The sequence below is a fragment of the Centruroides vittatus genome, unplaced genomic scaffold (assembly GCF_030686945.1).
Source record: "Centruroides vittatus isolate TY-2023 unplaced genomic scaffold, ASM3068694v2 contig_975, whole genome shotgun sequence".
NCBI classification, from domain to species: Eukaryota; Metazoa; Arthropoda; class Arachnida; order Scorpiones; family Buthidae; genus Centruroides; species Centruroides vittatus.
In genome coordinates, this window is record NW_027122648.1 from 498,760 (window position 1) to 521,925 (window position 23,166).

General features: G+C 32.6%; 1 protein-coding gene across 1 annotated transcript; it reads right to left on the reverse strand.

Moving 5' to 3' along the window:
- Positions 1 to 3,000: 3,000 nt before the first annotated feature.
- LOC136985706 (uncharacterized) lies at positions 3,001 to 17,198 on the reverse strand. Its single transcript, XM_067283038.1, has 2 exons — positions 16,940 to 17,198; positions 3,001 to 5,691 (listed from the first exon to the last, which is right to left on the reverse strand). Exons 1-2 carry the CDS (start codon positions 17,041 to 17,043, stop codon positions 3,402 to 3,404), a joined length of 2,394 nt encoding a protein of 797 aa, XP_067139139.1. The 5' UTR covers positions 17,044 to 17,198; the 3' UTR covers positions 3,001 to 3,401.
- Between the last annotated feature and the right edge of the window lie 5,968 nt (positions 17,199 to 23,166).

The window sequence follows — 23,166 nt, forward strand, 5'->3', positions numbered from 1 at the left end:
TGTACTGTAATTCGAAGTACTGGTATTTTAATTGTATTATCTCTAACTCTGTTCAATGTTTTCTGTTCGTATTATGTTAGCATTAGTGCGCCGTAATTTGTATTTCTGTTTTCTATGTATTTAATGATTTCTTGTATGTAATTGTACGTTTTGTTTTTAAAATAAATGCGATGCTGGCGCCCATGGGTCCCATGACCCTCAGGTTCTAATTTTCATCCTATCCTATCACACTTTATTCCCTCTTCATTCTAACTTCTTGTCATACTATCTTCACCTCCTTTCAATTACTTCTTAGTGGGCTATACCTGAGTGAGGCCCCATACACTTTCTAAGCACTGTCCTCACTAGAGGAGGGAATAACATTCCTCTCCTGGTCAGGGCCGGCGTCTGAGGAGGAAGCAGATCCCCCGGCCCCGTAATCCTGTTGCCCGTCCCCTCCGGGCACCAGTTGAGGGTTTTTGGCTAGCTTGTGGATCACAACCGATGATGTCAGGCCCACGCCCCTCACCAATCGGACGAACCACCCCGAAAAATATGTTGCCTATTCATAAGAAGTGACATCAAGACTTCAAGATAATCGGTTTGAAGTTTCTTCCTATTTGCACAATGGAAATTACCGATCCTAAGTTGGACGAAAATAGAACCACTTAAAATCTTTCTATCCAACAGGTAAATCTTACAACTCGATCTTCAGTGTGTATAATTCAATTTTTTTTTTGTAATTTTGAGCCCGTGTAGAAAACTGGAGTTATTGTTTTTGTGATATTTGTATAGAAAATTTGTCGGTAAGGTGTGGAAACTAAGAGAACTTTTAAATCATGGGCTCGACCAGGCCTATAATGGAGGGGGCCGTAACCCGACATTCAGATCGCCCATTAAAAACTGTTTCCAACCTGGAATGAACCTGGGTTTCCCAACTTGTCAAGATAGAAGACTAACGTGTTATAAACTCTTCTTACTACTTTCTCTCTTTGGTTCATAGTTTGGACACTACAGCCATAGACTAATTACATAGAGAAGCTAGATAATTAGCCTATAGCTACAGCCACAGAGGCTCTTCTCTGACAGCAGTAGAGTTCTAACGTCGCCACGTGCTACTGTTCTTACTAATCTCTAATTGTTACTTATATAGTAACGCACGTGACGTACTCTGCGCGTATTAAATTGATCAATTACGGAACAGAATACTACCACCGCGGCAGCTAGTTTTGTTTATTTTTTAATGACGCCACTGCAAGAAAAACATTTTAAATGATGAATAATAATATATATTTTAATTTATTGATGATAAAAATTATCATCAATAAATGTAATTGCTGTTAATTGTATAGAAAAAGTATTAAAATTCAATGAAAATCTGGGATATTACTACCTGTTAACCCAACTTTTGATATTTTTTTAGTAGCCTACAGAAAATTTTCCAAAAACTTTTTGTTGATTCAAAAAATTATGAATGATTACGAAGTTGCATTCTCGAAAGTGGACAAGAGAGACAATATATGAGTAACAATCTATGGCTAAGGAATAGGAAGCTTTAACTTTGCTTATTTTCTGTAAATAATTTATAATGTACATATTCCAAAATGGTATTATCATGTTGGAATTATGTATTTTGAATGATACATCATTCAAAATCAAGAAAGTACAATGGATTTAAAGAATGTGAATGTATTGAAACACATGCATTCCACCTGTTTTTATATATTGTATCTTAGATACTTAGAGATTGTCCATAAATTACGTCCCCATGTTTGTTGAAATTATTATTTCCCCTCCCCTCTTGTCCCAATTTCCGATGTCCAGCAAAACTCAAACCCCTTCAAAATCTTTCACTTTATGCATAATAAAATGTAGAATTTAATGAAATAAAATGGACGTCCATTAAAGTTCAACCCCTCCCAAAACTAATTCATACAAAAAACAATATTCTATTTATTACTGAGTATATAAATTACTTCTATATTATTTTGTTAATCTACAAATAAAATATGGTTTCATAACTTTTGTGATAATGTTTTATAATTTATCTTTGCAACAAGTTTCATTAATGAATAAAGTTCACATTATTCAATTAGTTAATCAACTTTTTTAGGTATAAGCATGGTCTTATAAATTACATACTATAGAAACAGTATTTAATGAGTAAATATTGAATAATTAATGTTAGTATAACACCACTGAATAAATAAGCTGTCATACACCATTTATTCATCTTTGTAACTTGACATGGAGTCAAAAATTGGGAATTAAATATTTTCATGCAGCTCTCTTACACATGAAGCAAGTTCTCAAGTATCATTTACAAGGTTAATAGAACTTGCATGCATACCCTTCAATATAGAGCAGTGATTCTCAAAGTGGGGGTCGTGAAAAATATTTGGGGGGGTCGCTGAAAAATTGATTCTAGATCAATTTTTTTCAAATATTTTATAAATTTACTCTGGATTCATGTTTAGAAATAATAGAAATAAAAACTATATAAAATAATTATTACTTAAATAAATTGCACATATAAATAATAAAAAGAATATAAATATTTAAATACGAGCCTAACCCCCTCCCTCCGGGATGTTTTTCGACACACAAAAATTTCAAAGGACCTCTGAAAAATGAGTAAGTGCAGAAGGGGGGTCGCGGTCCAAAAAGTTTGAGAAACACTGCTATAGAACATGATGATGATACTCAATTTCTATTTATGTTTGCTAAAGCATTACTGTGTCAATGTGCATATACACATCTAAGTGAAAAGAGACACATCCACATAACCGAGAATTTGTTTCATTTGGAAAAAAAAAAAAAAAAAAAAATCACACAAAAAATATTTCATTCAGGTTTTTGCATTGATGTCTAAAGCAATAAAGATAATCCACAGATACCCTGTATAATGTTAGCACATTCATTTCCTTTGTTTTTAGTCTAACTAAAGCAATATTGATCATCAGATCTTTGTGTGTATCATGTTTAGGTTCTTCCTTGAGGTAAATAATAGACAAAGTGTAATTTAATAGAAACTGTGCACATCCTTTAATACATCGAAGTAACAAAAAACTCGAGTATAAAATTTATGTACATCGAGAAATATTGACATAATAAAAACTTACATCAAGATAATGTGTGTGCTTATTTAGCACTCTGTACATGTTGAAGATGATGCTTATAATTTACACAATGACTGTAAAAAATAGGATTTGTGCTCTTTATGTACAATGATAACAATTTGATGAATGTTGTTTGTTTTTACAATCAAAATATGGATTCATTTGTGAAGAACTTACTTTGCTGTCATTTAACAACTTAATAAAATATGATATAAGTTATTCTGTAAGTTGAAACTAATTTAAGTATGCCAACAACACTGTTTAATATCAAAATATACTATAATTTCATTTAAAATATTAATGTCAGCATTCTTTTTGCCTGTAAAATAAAATATATGCATTCTGTTTTATGTAAGGTGTGTTGAATTCGATTGAAGGATTTATCCTCGTGACGATTTCATCGTTGAATTTGTACCAGACAGTCTGTTTATTTCTGTCCCTGTCGCAAGAATATGCAACGTAATGTCCCGACGATGATGTCTGATGACCCAGATGAAGAATCAAACCATACAATTCATACTGAACTGTACTTACTGAAGTCTGCATACTTTTATTGGCTCCATTTCTTGATGCAGATTTCAATATTGGAACTTCAAAATTTGATATGGGTATATCAACCGACTGATGAGTTTTTAATGTAAGTTTTTTGTTTGAATCAAACTGAAACCTTAAAAGATGCATTACTAAACACTTTGGTGCCTTACACAAAAATGTCTGTTTTATCCACTTCTTGCTTTGAGTTTTCTGTGACATATCATGTCTGAAAGGAGAGCAATAATCATCATTGGGAGGTATTGGACTCTGCACAACACTACTGATTGGTGAAAGCAGTTGATACAAAGTACTTGAATTCGTATTTGTGCTTGTTTTTGGAGGAATATCTGTAAAAGAGATAGGAGTAGAAGTTTTTGTGGGTTGGTGACTTGGATAGGAAACATTTGGAATAATTCTTTCACCATCAATTTTAGCAGGACTATAAAATGACAACTTGGTATTCCGAATTGGTGTGAAACTATTTATTCTATTATATGGTATTCCACACGTGCACTGCATGCTTCCATTCACGTCCATATCTTCGATCGAAAAGAATTTTTTAACCAAATCTGGAATTGTTGTTTCTTCACAATCAGATGAAAACACTAATGGAAGCATAGTAAAAATTTGAGTCTGAGCAGAAAGTTGATGACATCCAAGACACTGATGGACTTCGACAGTTTGGCTAGTAAACATAGAACTGACTGGTGATGCATTATGTTGTTCGTATCCTTCCCATTCTTCATCGGCAAGTTGTAAAAGTCTTTTTACAGTATTGTCTGATAAATGGGTTAGAGAAAAGTTTTTTAAGTCATGAGATTTCCAAACAGAATATCCACAACCAAATCCTAATAAGATGGGAAACCTTTTTAATTGAATTCTGGCACTGGTATAGTTTTTATCTCGTCTTGTATTGAAGCATTCGTGTAATTTATTAAGCAACCACATGATGAATTCGGCAGCATCCTGTTGGGCTGGGTTAGGTTGCATGTAGGAGACAAGATTAGGTTCCAAATGATTACAATAGAACCTAAACTCTTCTATCACTTTATCACTCACGGTCCAAGTGGAAAGCTGTAAAATTAATTCTCTGAATGCATGAAGAAACTGAGCTTCAACTTCAGATATATGTAACCTGACAAGTGCCTCTGCAGCTAAGCAAGTTTCTAATGATCCCACTATACCAGGTGTCCTCACAAAACACTGAAGCACTGCATTAAAATAACACGAGTTCTGTCCCATGTTTTTTAGACCAGGTGGTAAATGTTCATTAGAATGAGTCTTTGGTACAAATAAATTATATACATATTTCCACAAATCCACAGAGATGTACAATGCCTTTGTAAAGAAAAGAAGAATATATGATTTCAATATGTCTGATGATTTATAACTTGATGTAGAGTAAGTCTTCGATTTGGAAACTTCATGCTGAGAGTGGTCTAAACTGTTAGATGATGAAATTAAATAAGAACTACTTCTTTGTGATAATTCACAATCAGGATGACACAACAACTGTTCTCTATTTGGAAATGTATTTGTGAAATATGCTGGCATTGAAGGAATACGATCCGCTGCTGGATTTGAATACACTTCCCATGGTTTGTTTCGCATGACATCTTTCCAAAATGATACTGTTGTACAAAACATGTTATAAAGATACATGATACATTCTATCATTTTAGTAAACAAAAATTCAATTAGTTTGCCAATCGTTGTCAATATAACCTCCAGAGTTGCTTCTCGGTTTCTTATGTTATCTCCAAATATCTTAAGAAATATCGACTGTATCATATTTCCAAGAGCAATACTTAACATGAACCACAATTTATAAATAATATTCCACACAATGTACATTGTCTGCACAATCAAGTACTTCAGATACTTCACAGTCTCCAACAGGCCAGACTGTAATGTTAAGCCATGGCTAAATACAAATGTAACATAAGTAAGCATGATTAAAATTATGGGGCAACTTCTCCTCCAAATCCAAATAATGACACTTGCCACCAAAAGTAATTCAACTTCAGATGTCCAGATGTGTTGACATTCGTCTGGACTCCTAAAAGAAAAAGAAATATTGCATAAATAAATACTAAATATCTAAATATGATAACTAGAAAATATTAAATAATAAAACAGGAAGATGATGTATGTTTCCTCTCATGAGAAATTTTCTTGTGCATATTTCTATAATATATACTTAATAATTACATATAAAAAGTCTTGTAAATCAATACTTTTCTAAATGGTAATTTACACACACATTATTGGGATAAAAAATGTCACACTATTGTTGATCAAAAACTAAGATTATGCAAGTTTAATAACTGTTTTCTACATTAATTTAGAACAATACACTTCAGTATGTAAGAATGATAATGTAATAATAATGTGATGTAATTTAACTAAGAGGATGATACAATCTATTTTTATCTTTAGAGTTTTAATCTATAGATAAGCATAATTTTCTCTATTTTATATATTTATCATCATTAATTTTATAAATATAAAATTGTTTCAAGAATAATTTCTTTTATTGACTTGTTTCTCTAAAAGTAAAATGCTAACTTTTAAACATTTTCATCGGCTGTCCCCAAAGCAGATATCTGAGTATCAGAAAGCATCATATTAAAACTTGAAACATGTAATATAAAAATTTTTCTTTTGAGTGTGTCTATAAATAGGTAATATTTCATTTGGTTAATTCTTTATCCAAAACAATGCATTAAAAAAAAGAAAAGAATGAAGATTCTATGATGAAGCCACTGTAAATGCATTTTATTTAATTAATTCTTTTTGTGTTTATTTTCACCACAGCCTTACTACATTTTGTGGATTTCAAGGATTTTTTCATTAGTTTGAATAAAGCATGATTAATTAAAAATTTTTGTTTTATTTTAAAATGTCTAAAATATTTTTCTATAACAACAAACTAAATGATTAAATCATTTATTCATTTCTCAATTTATTAAACAGAATAGATAAAAAACATTTTGTCATTTTGTTCTAGAAGAAAAATTGCAATGACAATTTAATTGACCTATGAATGATACTAAATTAACTAACTAAATATTGAAAAAAAAAAAATCATAATATTTGGTTACCAAATTCAAATATCACTTTCGGTTATTTGATCATATAGGGGTTATGAAATAAAAAGTTTATTTTAAGGAATAGATTTAGACCAGCAAGGCATTTTGAATGTTATCCCTCAAGATTTAAGCATTACTACCATGCTACACATTATGAGAAACAAGCATGGTCAACTAACAATTTTGATTACCTAATATAAAGTGTTGACAAAAGCATAAATAATTGGCTATTTTATTATGTATTTATTTGCCAAACCATGAAACTGATCTTTGAGCATCCACCCCAAACTCTGTTGATCTGATCTAATATTTGCCAATAATTTAGAACATTCATACAGTTGAAAGTGCATAGATTTTTTTAATGGCCAATAATATAATTCAATACAATAATATTCAGAAAAAAAAATCTGTTAGAACACTTTAAACCAGTGATTTAACAGATTTTTTTCTGAACTTTTGTAGCCTTCTGGTTGAATGAATACATTTTTTCTTATAGAGTTACAGGCTTTAAGCCTGCTGAATATCAACATACTGCACAACTGCTCATAGTTGCCTGATCTGAAGGTTAAAAAGTAGCAGGGTTGTGCTCCAAAAGTAGTGGATTTGAACTGTTTCTAGCCCAAACAATAAAAATGAATTATTTTGTAACTATGCACTTTTACTAATAAAATAAGTTTGTTATATATATATATATTACAATGTGGACATTCAGTGTATCTGCATCAATTTTCTCTAAATCAAAGCGAGTCATTTGTAGGCAAGGTACTTCATTTTTTGAACTTAGAGACTTAGTGACTACAGCTTTTGTTTTTAGTTTTATACATATATAACTAAACTAATATATATATATATATATAAACATTTTACTTTTATTTAGGTTGGGTTAGGCTACAGTTTGTATGGTTGGGTCTGGTTAGGTAGGGTAAGCATAAAATTTAATGCAAGTTGTACACCAAAAATAATATTTTTGTATTTTTGTCTATTTTTTACTAACTTACACTCATTTTTGCATTGCACACATATTTGTCTATCTAAAATCTATGCTTCATGTTGCAAAATTTACACGAAACAAGTCTTGTTGGAGAGTTATAAATTTATAAAGGGTAACAAAGAAAACAGCTGTCTCGGAAACAAAATAGGTGAACATCAAAATGTATTGACACAGGATACTCGCAAGACGTATGGATATAATCTTCCAATTGTTAAACTTATACCCTATTCACACTGTACAGTACATTTTAAGCCAGCTTAAGGTATGAAATATGAACGGAACTGACTTAACGTTAAACCGGTCTAACTACAAACAATCAGCTCAGCTTAAATCGCTTTCTCAAAGGAGCTTAAGTTGCTTCAAGCTTTCCACGAGGTTCGCCACAAGTTCAAAAATAATGGCGGAAGCAGATGTGCAGGTACAGTACAAATGTTCGAACAAACGATACTCTTCTCTGTTAGCATGTATATGCTGCTTCGGTACAAGAAGTTTAAATGATAATATAAATTTCTTGTTTACGAAAATATATATATATATATAAATTTCTGTCAAAAATCCATTCTTATCACAGTTCTATCGCTAAAGTAATATAAACATTGAGAGAATAGTGCTGCCAACGACAACGACATCACTGATAATAAATGATAATAATTCCTAACTAACGTCTTATGCTCTTTAAATAAGTTATTTATAATTTAAATTACTAAATATAAATTAATTTATGATGATTTACGAAAAATAAGCAAAAGTTTAATTTTATTTAAAATGTAATATTGAGTACACCCACTTGAGGGCTAAGCGAATAATTCGCTTTAATTACCTAGTGTGAACGAGTAGTTAAACTTGTTTTTGACAATGCGATTTAACTTAATTCTGCTTAAATCTTAATCCCGCTTAAAATGTACAGTGTGAATAGGGTATTACGGTGGGAAAATATGCAGCAATTTTCCAAATGATTTCCTATTGGAATAGTTTGAGTAATGATCTGAAAAAGATATCAAGTTAGAAAATCTACAAAAAACAATGCAAAAGAGTTATAGTGATTGTTATTAATCAGTCTAAAAGGATCTACGAAAATAATGTAATATAATCAGCCCGCATTTTGGTTATTGTTTTAACTAACCCTCTTAGGCCAAGAACACATGGCATAAAATCTAGCATAAAACAAAACGTAAAAATTTTTCTGAAATTTTGGATGAAACGTAACTGAAAAAAGAGTAGAGATGTTGGTACGAACTCAACAAATGTCTAGTGTTGCCAGATCTGAAGATCTGAAGTTACTAAAATGTAACATGTTCAATACTTGTTTAATTCTTGTTTTAGTACTTTTTAGTACTAAAACAAGAATTAAACGAGTATCGAACATGTTACATTTTAGTAAAACTATCATTCATTGCGAATAGAAATATTCAACAAACAAAACTTTTATTGTATTATACAAAACTAATGATGTTCTGCTATTTTATATATGAAAATAAAAAAGTAGTGTATTTTTAAGATTTTTAGCCTGAGGATAATTAAAACTAGCCCAAAAAGTAGCATGTCACCCAATTTGAAATTTTTGTAGAGAAGGCACTTAAAAAAAAAAAAAAAATCACCCAATCTGGCAATATAGCAACTGCTAGCACAATAAGCACTAAAATAGCATATGCTAATGATATGTAAACTAGTAATATATCCTGCATAACTAGTAAACTGTAACATTATTATTCATCCAAATATTAAATACTAATCTATATATATAATCAAGACAAGTTGAAGATGATGATGATGATGATAATAAAGATAATAATCAGCGCAGAGCCCAAATGGTTAGGAGTTGAAAGTTGAGGGGATACTATAGATTACTATCTATGGAATTTCGGGACTTTGAGTATATATCTGAACTGAAGGGACCGAGACGAGTTCAACGATACCCTACTTTTGGACCAAAGACGAAAAATAAAAAAGTTATCATACTTTTTTCCAGCGATCGTGCAATGATAGGGAGTCGCGTCGCTCTATCTGCTAAGTCGGCCTCACTATCGCTATCGGGAGTCGCGTCGCTTGCCGTTAAAATTGCCTTTAGTAGAAGTTCCCCCCCCTTTTTACTTTGTTCAAGAACTACCCGTGAATCAATAACTAGTGACGTTTAGCACATGGCGGCCTGCCGGCGGCTCTCCTCTGGGAGGTCAGTTGAGAGCACGAACAGTTGGAATGGCCGCCACGTTTGCTGCCATAAGTATCATTAACCGAAATGGCAATCTCGCGATGATCGGAAGTCGCGTCGCTCTCTCCGCTCTCGTATTGCGTGTTTAACCTTACTGGAGATGACCGTAGCCCGATGTCATGGTTTGCAGACTTTACCGCAAGATGGCAGTACTAGCAACTATGGTGCCGTCTTCACGAGAGCATTAAAAAAGTATGGTAAGTGAAAAAGTATGATAACTTTTTTATTTTTTGTCTCCGGTCCAAAAGTAGGGTGTCGTTGAACTCGTCTCAGTCCCCTCAGTTCAGATATATACTCAAAGTCCCAAAATTCCATAGATAGTAATCTATAGTACACCCAAAGTTGAAATTTGGTACACAGTTAGGGTGTCACGAGAACGCACACTAAAAAGGGATTTTTCGAAATTCTTCTCCACAGGGGGGAGGGACGGGATTAAGTTTTAACACTTCCATCTACAATGGAAATGTTAAGTAACAATGGAAGTGTCAACAACGGAAGCGTTAAGAATGGAAGAGTCAACAATGGAAGTGTTACATAACAATGGAAATGTTAAGAGCACAAACGGTTAGGAGTTGAAAGTTGAAATTTGGTACATAGTTAGGGTACATCATGAGAACGCACACTAAGAAGGGATTTTTCGAAATTCCTCCCCACGGGAGAGAGAGACAGGATTAAGTCTTAACAGTTCCATCAATGATGGAAGTGTTAAGAGAAAGTGACGTGCAAGACACAGATGCAGTTTTTTTCGTTTTTGCGGGAAATCAAAATATTTTTAGATGCACCTAAAAATTCTCTAATTAGTCTGGAAACAGGGGGACCCAATTCTTGCATTCTGTGAAAACGGGTAAGGTTGACTATAACGTAATAATCTTAATCTTCACTATCGTTACTTTTGCCCGATCAACGGTATGAGCCCAACAGCTTCTTTTAGCTTACCCTTAAAATAGGAGATAAAACATAATAAATCCCATCAAGATTTCCCTTTATTCAGGCACCCTATTAACAATGATAAAAATCTTTTCTGAAGTCAAATTTCAGCGTGTAACACTCTTGTTAAGTATGATATACTCACCTCCCCAGGCCATCTGCTAGTATACTGATAATTATCAAAAATTCATTGACAAAGATTTCAACAAAATTAGGATAAAAATTTAATCTAATGATAATAGCTATTTAGTAAATTTGATACTGCAGATAAGATTCTCTGCAAGGTGTAGTGTTGAAATCTGAATGATATGGTTTATGTAAACTCATAAGATCCCTCAATATGAGGGTAATCCTTATTTACAAACTTTAAAAATTTTTATGTAGAACCTCTAGATTTGTTCCTTTATACAAAATATTGTTATATACAAAATTTCAAATTGATATCCAATCAATTTGAATAATATTAACTTATATCCTAAGAGACTTAAATGTAAAAAGTAAAGTTTAAATTTTATGTAAATAATTTGTGGAAAGTTTTCAAATGGGCAATATTTTACTTTTCTTTACCTTACAATTCTCATCCTTTCAAACTATCTGTTTTAACATGAAAAAACATGCTTTAAATTATTTAGCAATTATGCAAATATAAATTATTGCTTTGGTTTGTGCTATTGAATTAGTTCAATTTTATACACTTGTTTTGTGTTTTATAAGCAAAATGTTGCAAAAACAAATTTTAGTAGATTCTACAAAATCTCAAATTATGGATAGTAAACTACTTTCCCACAATATTTTGAGTGTGTTTTTGTAATATGCATCAAGTAAATTAAACTTACATGGCTTGTAATATATTAATGTTTAATATTTTGAAGAAATAAGTTCAGATTGCATAAAAATGTAATAAAATGGTATATAGTATTATGTAAACAAGAAAAATTTTTTAAAGTTTGAAAAATATTTATTTGATGTGGCTCATGCTAATGCCTGAATTATAAATCCAAGAAGATAAGGAATTTTTAACCATACAAAGGAAAAATGATCATCCAAATATATGTTGATATTTGTTAGAAGAGTAACTGCTGTAGAGTTAAAAAAAAGTTTTCTTTCAATTAGCTGCTTGTGAAGAAAGAGAAGCTAATTAAAAGAAAAAAAATACAGAGAACATTCAGAAATTTCAGATACAGGTAATTTCTGTAAAATTCTAGTAGTACAATTGCAATCATTTATATTACTTTCTCCAATTAAGTTTGTATGCTGCTTTTCTTGTATATCTTTTAGATTTGAATCATAGAATTTTTAAGTAATTGATAATTTGTCTTCTTTGTCAGATATTACAAATTCAGAAACTCAAACAAGATCCACCCAAAAAGTTTTGTTAGCTCCTAATACATCAAAATTATATATAATAAATAAAGTTATTTTCATTCTACTACAATTTTTTTATTAGCTATGTATTTATAGCTTAATGAATACTTTGAATAAATGAAAATTAAACAATTTTATTTATTGTACTACATTTACTTTTCCAATATTATAATTTTCCTCAAATTACAATTATAGTTAATATTGTATTCAAAGATATTTAAAATTCAGTCAATTTCTGTATATGCATAAATGATATAGCTGTCTCTTAAATGTGGATTTACTATTTGGTCTGGCTTTTGTGTAAAGAAAGCAGTTCCCAGTATTATATTTTTTCTTATGATGATTCCTTCAAAAATGTGTAACAGGTTTTATTGTATATACATATTATATATAAACTATATTTCCAACTTAAATAACTTTATTCCAACATATTTTTACAAAAAAAAATTGCCAAATTAAGAGGTTATGCATAGAATTTGGCTCCTGTATTTTCAGGAAAAAGCAAACTTAAAATTAACAAAAATATTTCTCCAGAAATGAGAAAATCTTGGGAATCCTGTTTACTTTAAATGCCGGCAATCATATATAATTAGGATGAAATAAAATAAATAAATTATAAATACAGTAGAGAGTCGTTAATCGGAATGGCCGGTAATCGGAATGATTTTCAGTCGGACTGTGTCATGCTGAATCAAACGTTTTTGATACTAGATTTACTTCTAAAGTATAATTTTCATGTTTTTATATTCTTCAATATATTTATTTTGTTTGTACAAAATAAAGAAATAATTTTTAACGATACAATAGCCTCGATTATTATTATAAAAATTTTCGTTAGGCTTAAAATCGACGAAAATTCAACACAAAGCGACACGCAACGGAGAAAAATTCAACATGAAGTGACACGCAATGGAGAAAAATTTGAACATCGGACAGGTTAATGTATTTTTTCGTACATAATGGGTAATCGGAACAAATGACTAATCGGAACAACCCAGTCCCCAATTGATCCCGATTTTCGACTCTCTACTGTACAGTAAAATCTTGATTTAGGACAATATTTCCTTGTCATGTGTAAAAATTCAGAAGACGAAACATCGGTACTCCACTTCATGCAATCAGCACCTCGAAGCGGCCAGCAACAATTAGATCCCGCTCAAGTTACAGAAGCGAAAGTCAAGGAGCCGAATCAGATCCGAATAATATGTGCAACCCCTCCTCCAGTGAATAGAAGGCATGACCGAGGAAAGATAACTAAATCCGACACCCAACGAATCAACATCGAGACTGGAGAAGTTGGGTGAGAAGATCTACAGAGCAACAATACCAAATCGGAACCAGAAACTTCTCCAGAGAGAGAATTTCGACCAAGTTTAGAAAAATTTATGCAAGTGCTTCGACTTTTAATGATTTACTTTGGTCTCCTCAGCGGACAAAGCCAGTCTGTGGAAGACAACACAGCATGAACAGCGAAAACAACCGAAAGAAACGCACGACAACAAAGTTATATCCCACTTCCGATCCATCCTGCGACACCAATGCCGCAAGTTAAGCACCATTCCTTCGGGACTTGCCACAAATCCAAAATTTGAGCAACGAAATTAGGAAAGCACATGCTCTAGCATAGGCTTAGCTTCAGGATATTATCAACTTGTTATTTGTAAGAGAGAGTCATTATAACCAATCTTGAAACTTAGTTCTTTATTATTGTGTGAGTATTCTGTGACTGGAAACTCATGTGGAAGTGAATCTACACAAGGCAAGTCAACACTGCAAGTCCAGTATCCAACCCTGGGCAATTCAGCAGGAACCAGCCATAGCGAGTTACCACCGACGGTTAGGACCAGGTCAACGTCCAGGTGATTGACGTAGGACATCCGAGGGATTGACATAGCAACCATCAACCCACAACAGACACCTCTGTCGCTAAGAACTGTGACAGTGGATCAATGAACGGTTCCAGGACACTCTGAGACGTGCTATCGGAAAGGTACAGATTTCGATGTTACGCGTTGAGTTGTTGAGATCGTCACGCGAAATGATGTCCATCCAAATTTTCATAATGTCGTTGGGAATTCTTTTGTATTCTAGTCATAAGAATAGAATACCCCTGTCGGTCTGGAGAGTGTAAAGCCAAATGTTAAAATTATACTGTCCAAAAGGACGTATAATTTTAAAGAAAACCGAGAGTAATGTGAGCCCGCAGGTTTTGAGGGCATAAATTCGAGAGTTAAAAGGGGGTTCATGACCCGCAAGTTCGATAGGAAATCGATCGGATGGGGATTTCACCTCCGATCCGATCAGAAAGAGAAACCAAAAATTCAAGTCATCACGAGTCAGCCAATTAGTCATCAAACATTGAATAATAGACTGGCTCAGTGCCAACAACGATTGTATAAAAACACCGATCGACTCTGGAAAGAGCGCAATCGTCCAGGAAGGACTGAATCCAGTGTCTCCAGTCCCGGACATAAGACTGATTCCAGCTTCCATAGTCCAGGAGGTCGTCACATACAGTCATCAGACCACCTATCAAGGTATATCGACTTTGTAAACTCTCTCCCACTCGAGGTTAGGCACGTCACTAATTTATTGGTAGGATCGCGATTAGCGATAGGGATATTTTATCCGCATTTTAGCAGTAATTATCTGTATACCCTTATTTTATGTGTATCTTTAGTGTATGTTCGCTTTTGTTAGTTAATAAACCTTTATTGTTATTTGTCAAACCTGTCTCCTGTCAAAGTAAGGACGCCTGTCGACTTACTGACGCACCTCACCACTCACTTTTGCCCTCTTAGCCATCCAACCATCCAACGACAACGAGGTCGGGTTTTACCAACCCGTGCAGCGTAAGTGGTCAGCGAGGTTTTCCCCCTGACCCTCTGCTTATCTTACAGAGCATTCGGATTATGAAAATTTAAGAATCATTCGAATCTGTTACATGATCCACACGTGTATTCGTACAGCTGACAAATCTTGACATTTAAAGTTCAGCATCCATCAATGCCTGCCAGGCTACAGACAAAACCAACTCATCTTTATAATTGATGCTCGATTTATAAATAGCCATTTTAGGTGTTCCGCGTGTGACGTAGTGCAAACTAGCTTCACCTGGTTAAAGGCTGCCACGATGTCAGGATCAGTGGTGTTTGTGGCAAGGACAGTGGTATTTCTCTCATGATGTATGTCCACTATGTACTTCTGTACTCTGACCCCCAAGGAGTGTTTGGTTGATCTGATCCCTAAACAAGATCACTACCAAATCTGTTGTCCCTAATGGGAATACTGTACATATCAGGGAGTATGTTCAGGTTGGGGGGTCTATCCCATTACAGAGGATGTCAAAGACAGTCAGACATCTGAACGTGATCTGAACACAGCATTTCTTGGTGATCTCAGTACATAGTGTTTTTACATACAGATTAAACTTAATAGGGACCCGTTGTACAGCATTGGGATGGTTGTCACTTGGCATGTCAGCCATGTCGATGCATTATGAGTGTGTGCGATGATAACGTTCAATCAATTTATGTGTAAGCCTCGGGTACCCAAGGGCAGATGCAACACGGTGTATATGCATTAGCTCAGCGGCAAGTGCTTGTGTAATAGGCCTTCTAAAAAGGTCCTTTTAATTCCCACAAGGCAAAAAAACAAAGATTATCCACTACAATTTAATAAAATCATGAAGTGAAATAAATATTTACTGTTTGTACTTGCCTGTTAATAATGTGTAGACCGTGTGTTGTTTTTGAGCATTATTGTGTTGCATATTTTTTCTACCACCATTCCACTGCTTGTTGCCAATTTATATAAATTTTATAGATTGGCAAGCTTATTAATATTGTTGATTCTTCAATTTCATGAACCATATACAAGAAATTTTGGAAACAACAAACTAAATCTGCTTGTACTAAATCATGTCAGAATGGAAACAGAATTTGAGAATATCAGACTGCAATCATTAGGTTGAGAAATGTCTTCTAGTCAGCTTGTTGGATAACTTTTGTTTGTTTAATGTTTGGAAATATGATGTTTGTTTTCCTCACATTTATCACAATATAAGAAGCTTTCTTTCTCATCTTATTTCTTACAAAGTTCATTTTTATAGTTGATCATATCTTCAGATAGAACAGACAATCCACATTATTGACACACTCTTTCCTACTAATATATTATAACAGAATAGTAATAACAAATTAAGTATTTTGATATAATGGCAAATCAATTAAAATTAATTATTATTATTACATTGCACAAAGACATGTAACAAATTTAAATTTTTAATGAGAAAGTATTGATAAAACTTAAAAATTGTTAATAAACTTCTAATTAGTTTAATTTATAATATACAAAAAAAGAAGATAAACAATTAAAATTCATATTTTTTTAATACAAATTTTATAGTTTATGTTAATTAAAAACAACTGATACTAGAGCATGAAAGTTCTTTCATCCATTGTATAAATGATGAACAGTTTAAACCAATAAACGAATGTGGATTCCTCATGTGACAGAAACGGACCAATAAAAAGCGATTTCGTAAACTAATTGGTGTGGGAGTCGTAGAGAATTCATTCAGTACTTTCAAATTATCGTTTGCAAATGCATTTAAGCCAATCGAGCCGTATGCGTATTATTTAAGTATTAAAATCAGTTATTATTATTTTATAAATGACAGAATAAAATAATTTTATCATTTTTATTGTTTCGAATAATTTACCTGGCATTCCTCAATGCATCTTTTGTCCAATAATCAACGGGTAAGAAGATAACGTATTGAATTAATAATTCAAAAAATATACGATAAAGTATTGATAAAACCATTTCTAAGAGCAAATAATATATTTATGAACGACTTTACTTGCGATTGAATTGGATTATATAATAAAAGATCCAAGTGTTGCTAAAATGCGCACAATCTTTCCAGTCGCCATTTTATCCAAATTGTAGTTAATGCGCATGCTCCGAGACGCCATATCCATTGTCAGATGGCATCGAATTTTCTAGTTTTTGGCGATTATTTTCAAATATTTGTTAGAGATTAAATTAAAATTTAAATTATTTATAGTAATATTATGTAAATTATAAACATTATAAATGAGACCATTATATTAATATAACTCTTAGTTTCATGAATGTTTCGGAAATTGAATGGTCTGTTAATTTAATTAAGACTATCAGATGACCGAATCGTTAAGGTAGCAGCCTACCGGTCTGGGGGACCCGGAATCGGATCCAGACGGGTCGGAAAATCTAAGAATTTTTCGGGGTATATCAGGCCCCGTTCCTCAGTATCCGGCCGCTCCATTGTGGGCCTAGCCGAACACGTAATAGGCCTTCTAAAAGGCTCTTTTAATTCCCACAAGGCGGAAAAAGTTTAGAAAACCCTGTTAATTAATTAATTAGAAATAAGATACAAATTTAAATATACTTTTTATATAATTGATGTTTTTGTATTTCCTTTCGGAAATAACTCGAATCCCTTATGGTATTAAGGATGCAAACAGACAAAAAAGTTACAAACGATAAGAAGGCGAAAAAGTTTAATGGAACTTTATTAGTATAAGCGTAATGACTATCATAGCAAAGAAAGAATTTCTAATACAACAACGATACGATTTAAAGTAACTTTTAGTACGTTGTAAATGCCGGGCAGTTGGCCGAAGCAGTCACAACGTATTCCCTATAGAGGGTCCACTCGAGAGGCATTCCCTTTACGCGGGGAATGCCTCTCAAGTGGACTTTCTATATTGTGTTATATTGTATATATTGTATATATAATGCATATATATTGTTTCTATATTGTATAGTGTTTTCTATATCGAGTGGAATTTATGGAATTCTTATGTTGAGAGAGAGAGATACAGATGTATTCGTTACTCGTTTGAATTCCATCTTCGTTTCTAAGATGCAATTTGTGTTTTCTCTTTCCCACTCTATAGAAGATCTTCGAGAAGATTCCAAACTATGGAAATTGTAAGAGAGATTAAAAAATACGGAACTATTCGCCTTTTCCACCATCATTCTCCATTGTTCTGTTCCTTCCGAAGAAGTTGAGTTGTTAGTCGAATGCTAAAAATCGTTTTCGTCGATCATTTTGGATATCCTTGTTCGCTTATTCGCCTGAAGTTTTTCCTCGAGTGCCTGTCTCTTTCTCTCTATCTTTCGAATTCTCTTTTGCACGTTACTCGTTTCGGCGATCTTCCTCCTCTTCAAAGACCATTGAGAAGTGTCTAGTGATGTCAAATTGGATTTTATTTTTTCCAATCAGGACTCACGTTTTCTCTGTCGTCATCGATCTTGGCATCTTTGGAACCGTCTTCCAGTGAGTTAATAACAATTTGAACGTCATCTTCACTGTCAGAATCGGTCTGATCCAATAAGGTGTCCTCGTAGAACCAATTCATTCTCATATTCTTTAGCATTTCGTGTCGATAGTCACACTCTTTAAGAAGCTCGAAAATTTCTAATTGTTTGCGAAAACGCAAATAATTCTCATTATACTGTAGTTTGCTCTGTCTTTTACGTTCTTTTATACTTTCAATATGCAAATCTTGCAGTTTTTCTTTAGATTTTCCGTTACTTCTGCAGAAGCGCACGTCACTTCCGCAGTTGTCCGTCTCAGTGATGTAATTGTCTTTATTCGAACATCTGCAGTCTGTTCTTGAACTAGAAAATTCTTCGGATACCCGATATTCCGAATTTTCGATTTTTTGTTGTTCGGAAATCTGCAATATAAATTCTAACGCAAGAAACAACTGAATAAAGATAAGTTTGAGAATTTGAATTTAATTTCCAACATGAAACTTGCGTACAAATACGTATTCACTGTAACTTAATTAACCATAATTTATCAAATTCTAGAACATTTAAAAAAAAAAAAAAAATTGCGTGTTTGAACAGTGTGTGTTCTAATATGGAGTCGATGAAAACTGTTTTCGCAACATTCTAAATTTAAAATTTTAAAAATTACACAAAATCAAATATAAAAAAAGAAGTATTAAGAGATGATTTAGTAATAAAATAGCGTCTACTTTTTGACATAAAAAAGATGTTGAGCTAATATTTATATCTAATAAATGTAATAATTTCAGGATGCAGCACTGATTAACAATTTAATACAAGTAACGAAGGATCGATTTAAAGAAACCGATAACGAGATTTATCTGCGTTATTGAAATAACTGGAATCGAGTTAGTTCTATATTTCGAAATGAAAAAATAATGTAATCTATTGATAATTTTTTCCAATTGATGGCATTTAAATTATGATTTGTATTTCAAATGGATTATTTATGTTAATTGATGCTTGTTTACCACGTAATAAATTACAAAAATTGCTTCTAAGCAATAATCACAGAAAGGTCCTTACCTGTCTTTCATGCAATTCTTTTCGACGTCGGAAAATTCTCATTCGGTTGGGGTTCACGGGCATCGATCCGAACTGCTAAGTGTCCAGATTTTGCCCGTCACATCCTGAAGACAAAACAAAGAATAGGTTATCCGAAGCCAAGTAATGTTTAAGAATAAAACACCTTTCTTACCTCGGTATCGAATCGTGTCTGTAAAAATAACGGCCGTTATTCCAGTGTTGAAACAATTCAACAATTCAACAAAACGAAAATTCAATGAAGTACTTCAATATATTAATTCAAATGATTATAATTACTTCAATAAAAAATTATATCGTTGGTTTACAATATCCAGTAAAAATTCCAAGAAAGTTCAATTATTTTGAATTTTTTCGTTCTAAAGCCGATAGAACCTAAAACCGTTTTGGTGTCGTAAACGTTTTAGAAAAGAACGTTTAAACTTTAAAAAATAACGAGGTCTTCGAGTGAAAATTTCTAATAGAACAATTGAAAAATCGTTATTCGCCATTATGAAAAATTTGAATATTATTAATTTTTTTTTCTCAAATGTAAAATGTGCAAAAGGACTTTGGATCTGAAAATTAAATCTGATTTCGGATTTAATTTCTAAAGTTGCGGCAGAATTTTTGGAAGATAATTAAAATATTTAAAAGTTAATTTTCAAAATGGCGTTAGAATCGATAATTTTATGAAGGAATTCTTATAGGAAAGTTACTCTTACACGTACTTGACTTCTTAGACATAGCCTTGTCAGGGCCCGCTATGTTGGAAAATTCGTAAAATATGTAAACAGTTGTCGCGATATTATACATTTAGTGTATTCTTCTTGCAACGTAAAGTAGATAATAAAACATTATAAATATACAAGTTTTGTCAAATATGATTTTATTTCGTTAATGAGTAATTTATTTCAAAAGAAAAATCCTTAAAAATTTACTGTTACATCATATAAGAATTCAACTTTGCACAACAATAAAGAGGCAGCCATCTTTATTGCAGTGAGAAAAGCAACTGAAACTAACGCTACAGATTTAACCTACAACCAGTGAGATCGCTGCGAAGATTGCTGCGCACATCGCTTTAAGAAATCGAGTTTAGCAACGCTTTTGATGCCATTGCTTAGCAGCGCTTAGGCTGCGTTTATACAGACGTAAGAAATGTGCGTATTTATAATTTCAGCGTGCTGCTTGCACTTCTCAGTACCTCTGTTCAAATCTCCGACAACTTCCGGTTGCTGCCAGTATGAAGCCAACAAAATACAAGTGTCTTTTTCGGTGCTGAACACGCTAGCCAACAAGATGGCAGTCACCGTGAGACTCATGAAGCTCTATTTTTCGTGGACAATTTTGAATTTAATTTATTTGTTGATGAATGGACACTGAATAAATTAAGGTTAGGTTAGCGCATTAATGGAATATTTTAATATACTTTATAATTAATTTTTATATCACATAATTTTTCTAGTGTTAAAGTAATCTTAGGTTTGATTTCGTTATTTATAATTTCTACGGAAATTAAAAACTCTTTATCTGTCTTTCTCGTTTCGAAATATTCATTGTTCATTAAAACTGTTCTCATTAAATAAGTTCAAAAATAAATTAAACGTAACGTGGAAGTTACATCATTCGCCATTTTTCTTGTTTTTCTTTCTCTAAACCCTGACATTCAGCGTCTGTGTTCTCTCGAAAACTCCAACAGTTGAGTCATTTCCGAACATCTCATTGAATTGATGCTGAAGTTTTGAATACGCCCAGTATTTCCTAGGAAAGAGGAAATTGCTTAAAGCGCCCTCCAGCTTCTTAAGTAAAACTTTTTTACTAGAAAACATGCCCAAATTATTTGCGAAAGTACAGTACATGTCATCGTCATTGACAATATTTGTTCCTGATAGGCCATAAAATTATAATACATGCATAAATATGGTGTCAGGTATCCGAACCTTAATCATCGTAATCGTCAGAGATTCGCTCTACGAACAAATCCAATATTTAAAATATATAATATAATCATTATTTTTGAAAATAAATGACCAAAACCTTGTTTAAAAAAGTTTAATTTTTGGCTTAATTGAGCGTTTATTTGCTGTAAACTAGAGTATTCTATAACATATACAATTATCTAAACTATTTCGTTGACTGAAGTAAGTCCTACTGAAATTAATTTGGATAAAATACGTTTCATTTGACTGGGCATTCGAAACGTTCCCATCATACGGCCATATTGGAATCTCGGTCTAATTCATGGCGTCGCAAAGTAAAGAAGTTCAAATGCAAGTAAATACATAGGCTACACTTCACGTATCTATCCACTAGGATCAAAGAACACAAATACGAAGCGAGGAAGGTAAAATGTACAGTATCATCGCTCTAGCTACCGTGGCTACCATCCCAGGCAACATTCCGCAAAGCTCCTTAGAACCGTCAGAAACTAAATCACAGGTGAAGTTCTCGAAAAGCTACACATATGCAAGGAACCTGATGTTCATTAAACATTAAGATGCACAGTGCCTTTCATCAATATGGAAATACTGTACATCCTTGTAACTTTTAGTAATGTTTGTAAAATTTACTGTATTATTATTTTCAAATTTATTTTCTCTGCTTATAATTTATTATTTTTATATACTCAACCTATTTTATAGTATTTATCCTGTTCGTATTAATGTTTCGTTCATTATAATATCTCGTTTTTCGATGAAAAGACGAGCAATTGAAACCGCAACTAAAAATTTTTGAATGGTCAATTGCTGAGGTAAAAAGTCGGGGTCACAAGTTATTTCATTAAGTTTTATGGGTTTTCTTTACGTGTCTAATCCCTTTATACGAACCAGTTTCCCTACAAAGTCCTCCCAGAAGGTATCGCTCTCGTGTTGCGTTGCCTTATACCATCAAACCAAATCTATTTCTTTTCATAACTTGATTTTTTTTTTGTTCAAATTATTTCTCAAAGAATAAAGCATATAAAAACTAACACATATCTTTATTAATTAAATAAATTTTGAAATCGCTTGCCTTTTTATATTTTAGGTTTAAGTGTCTAACAGTATCTTTATTTAAAGTAGAAAATTATTTTATCTCCGTAAACATTTATTTTTTTTTTTAATACACTCAAACCTGTTTTTATGCGGTGGATAGGGACCGCATAAAAAACGCATAAAAAAACCGCACGAAACTTCACGAGTGGCTATAAAAAATAGTTTTCGCAACACAATTAAAAAATATTTTTTTATGCGGTCAATAGGGACCGCATAAAAAAGACACAGAAAATAACTCAAAACCGTACGAAATAGAATTTATTGACAACAGATGTCAGCACTTGACTGCATCGTCTCGTCTATCGTCTGTTTTACATATTTTTGTCCAGGTGGTGTTTTTTTTACTTAAAAAATAAATTATTTCATTTTTCTCATATTCATGCAATAATATTACTATAATAAGTTCATTTATACTATAATAAGTTTATTTAGTTATAATAAGTCAACGTGAGACATGACGAATCGCACGAGACTAGTCGCCAACTATACCGCACAAATAAAAAATCGCACAAAAAAAACCGCACAAATTAAAAATTCGCAC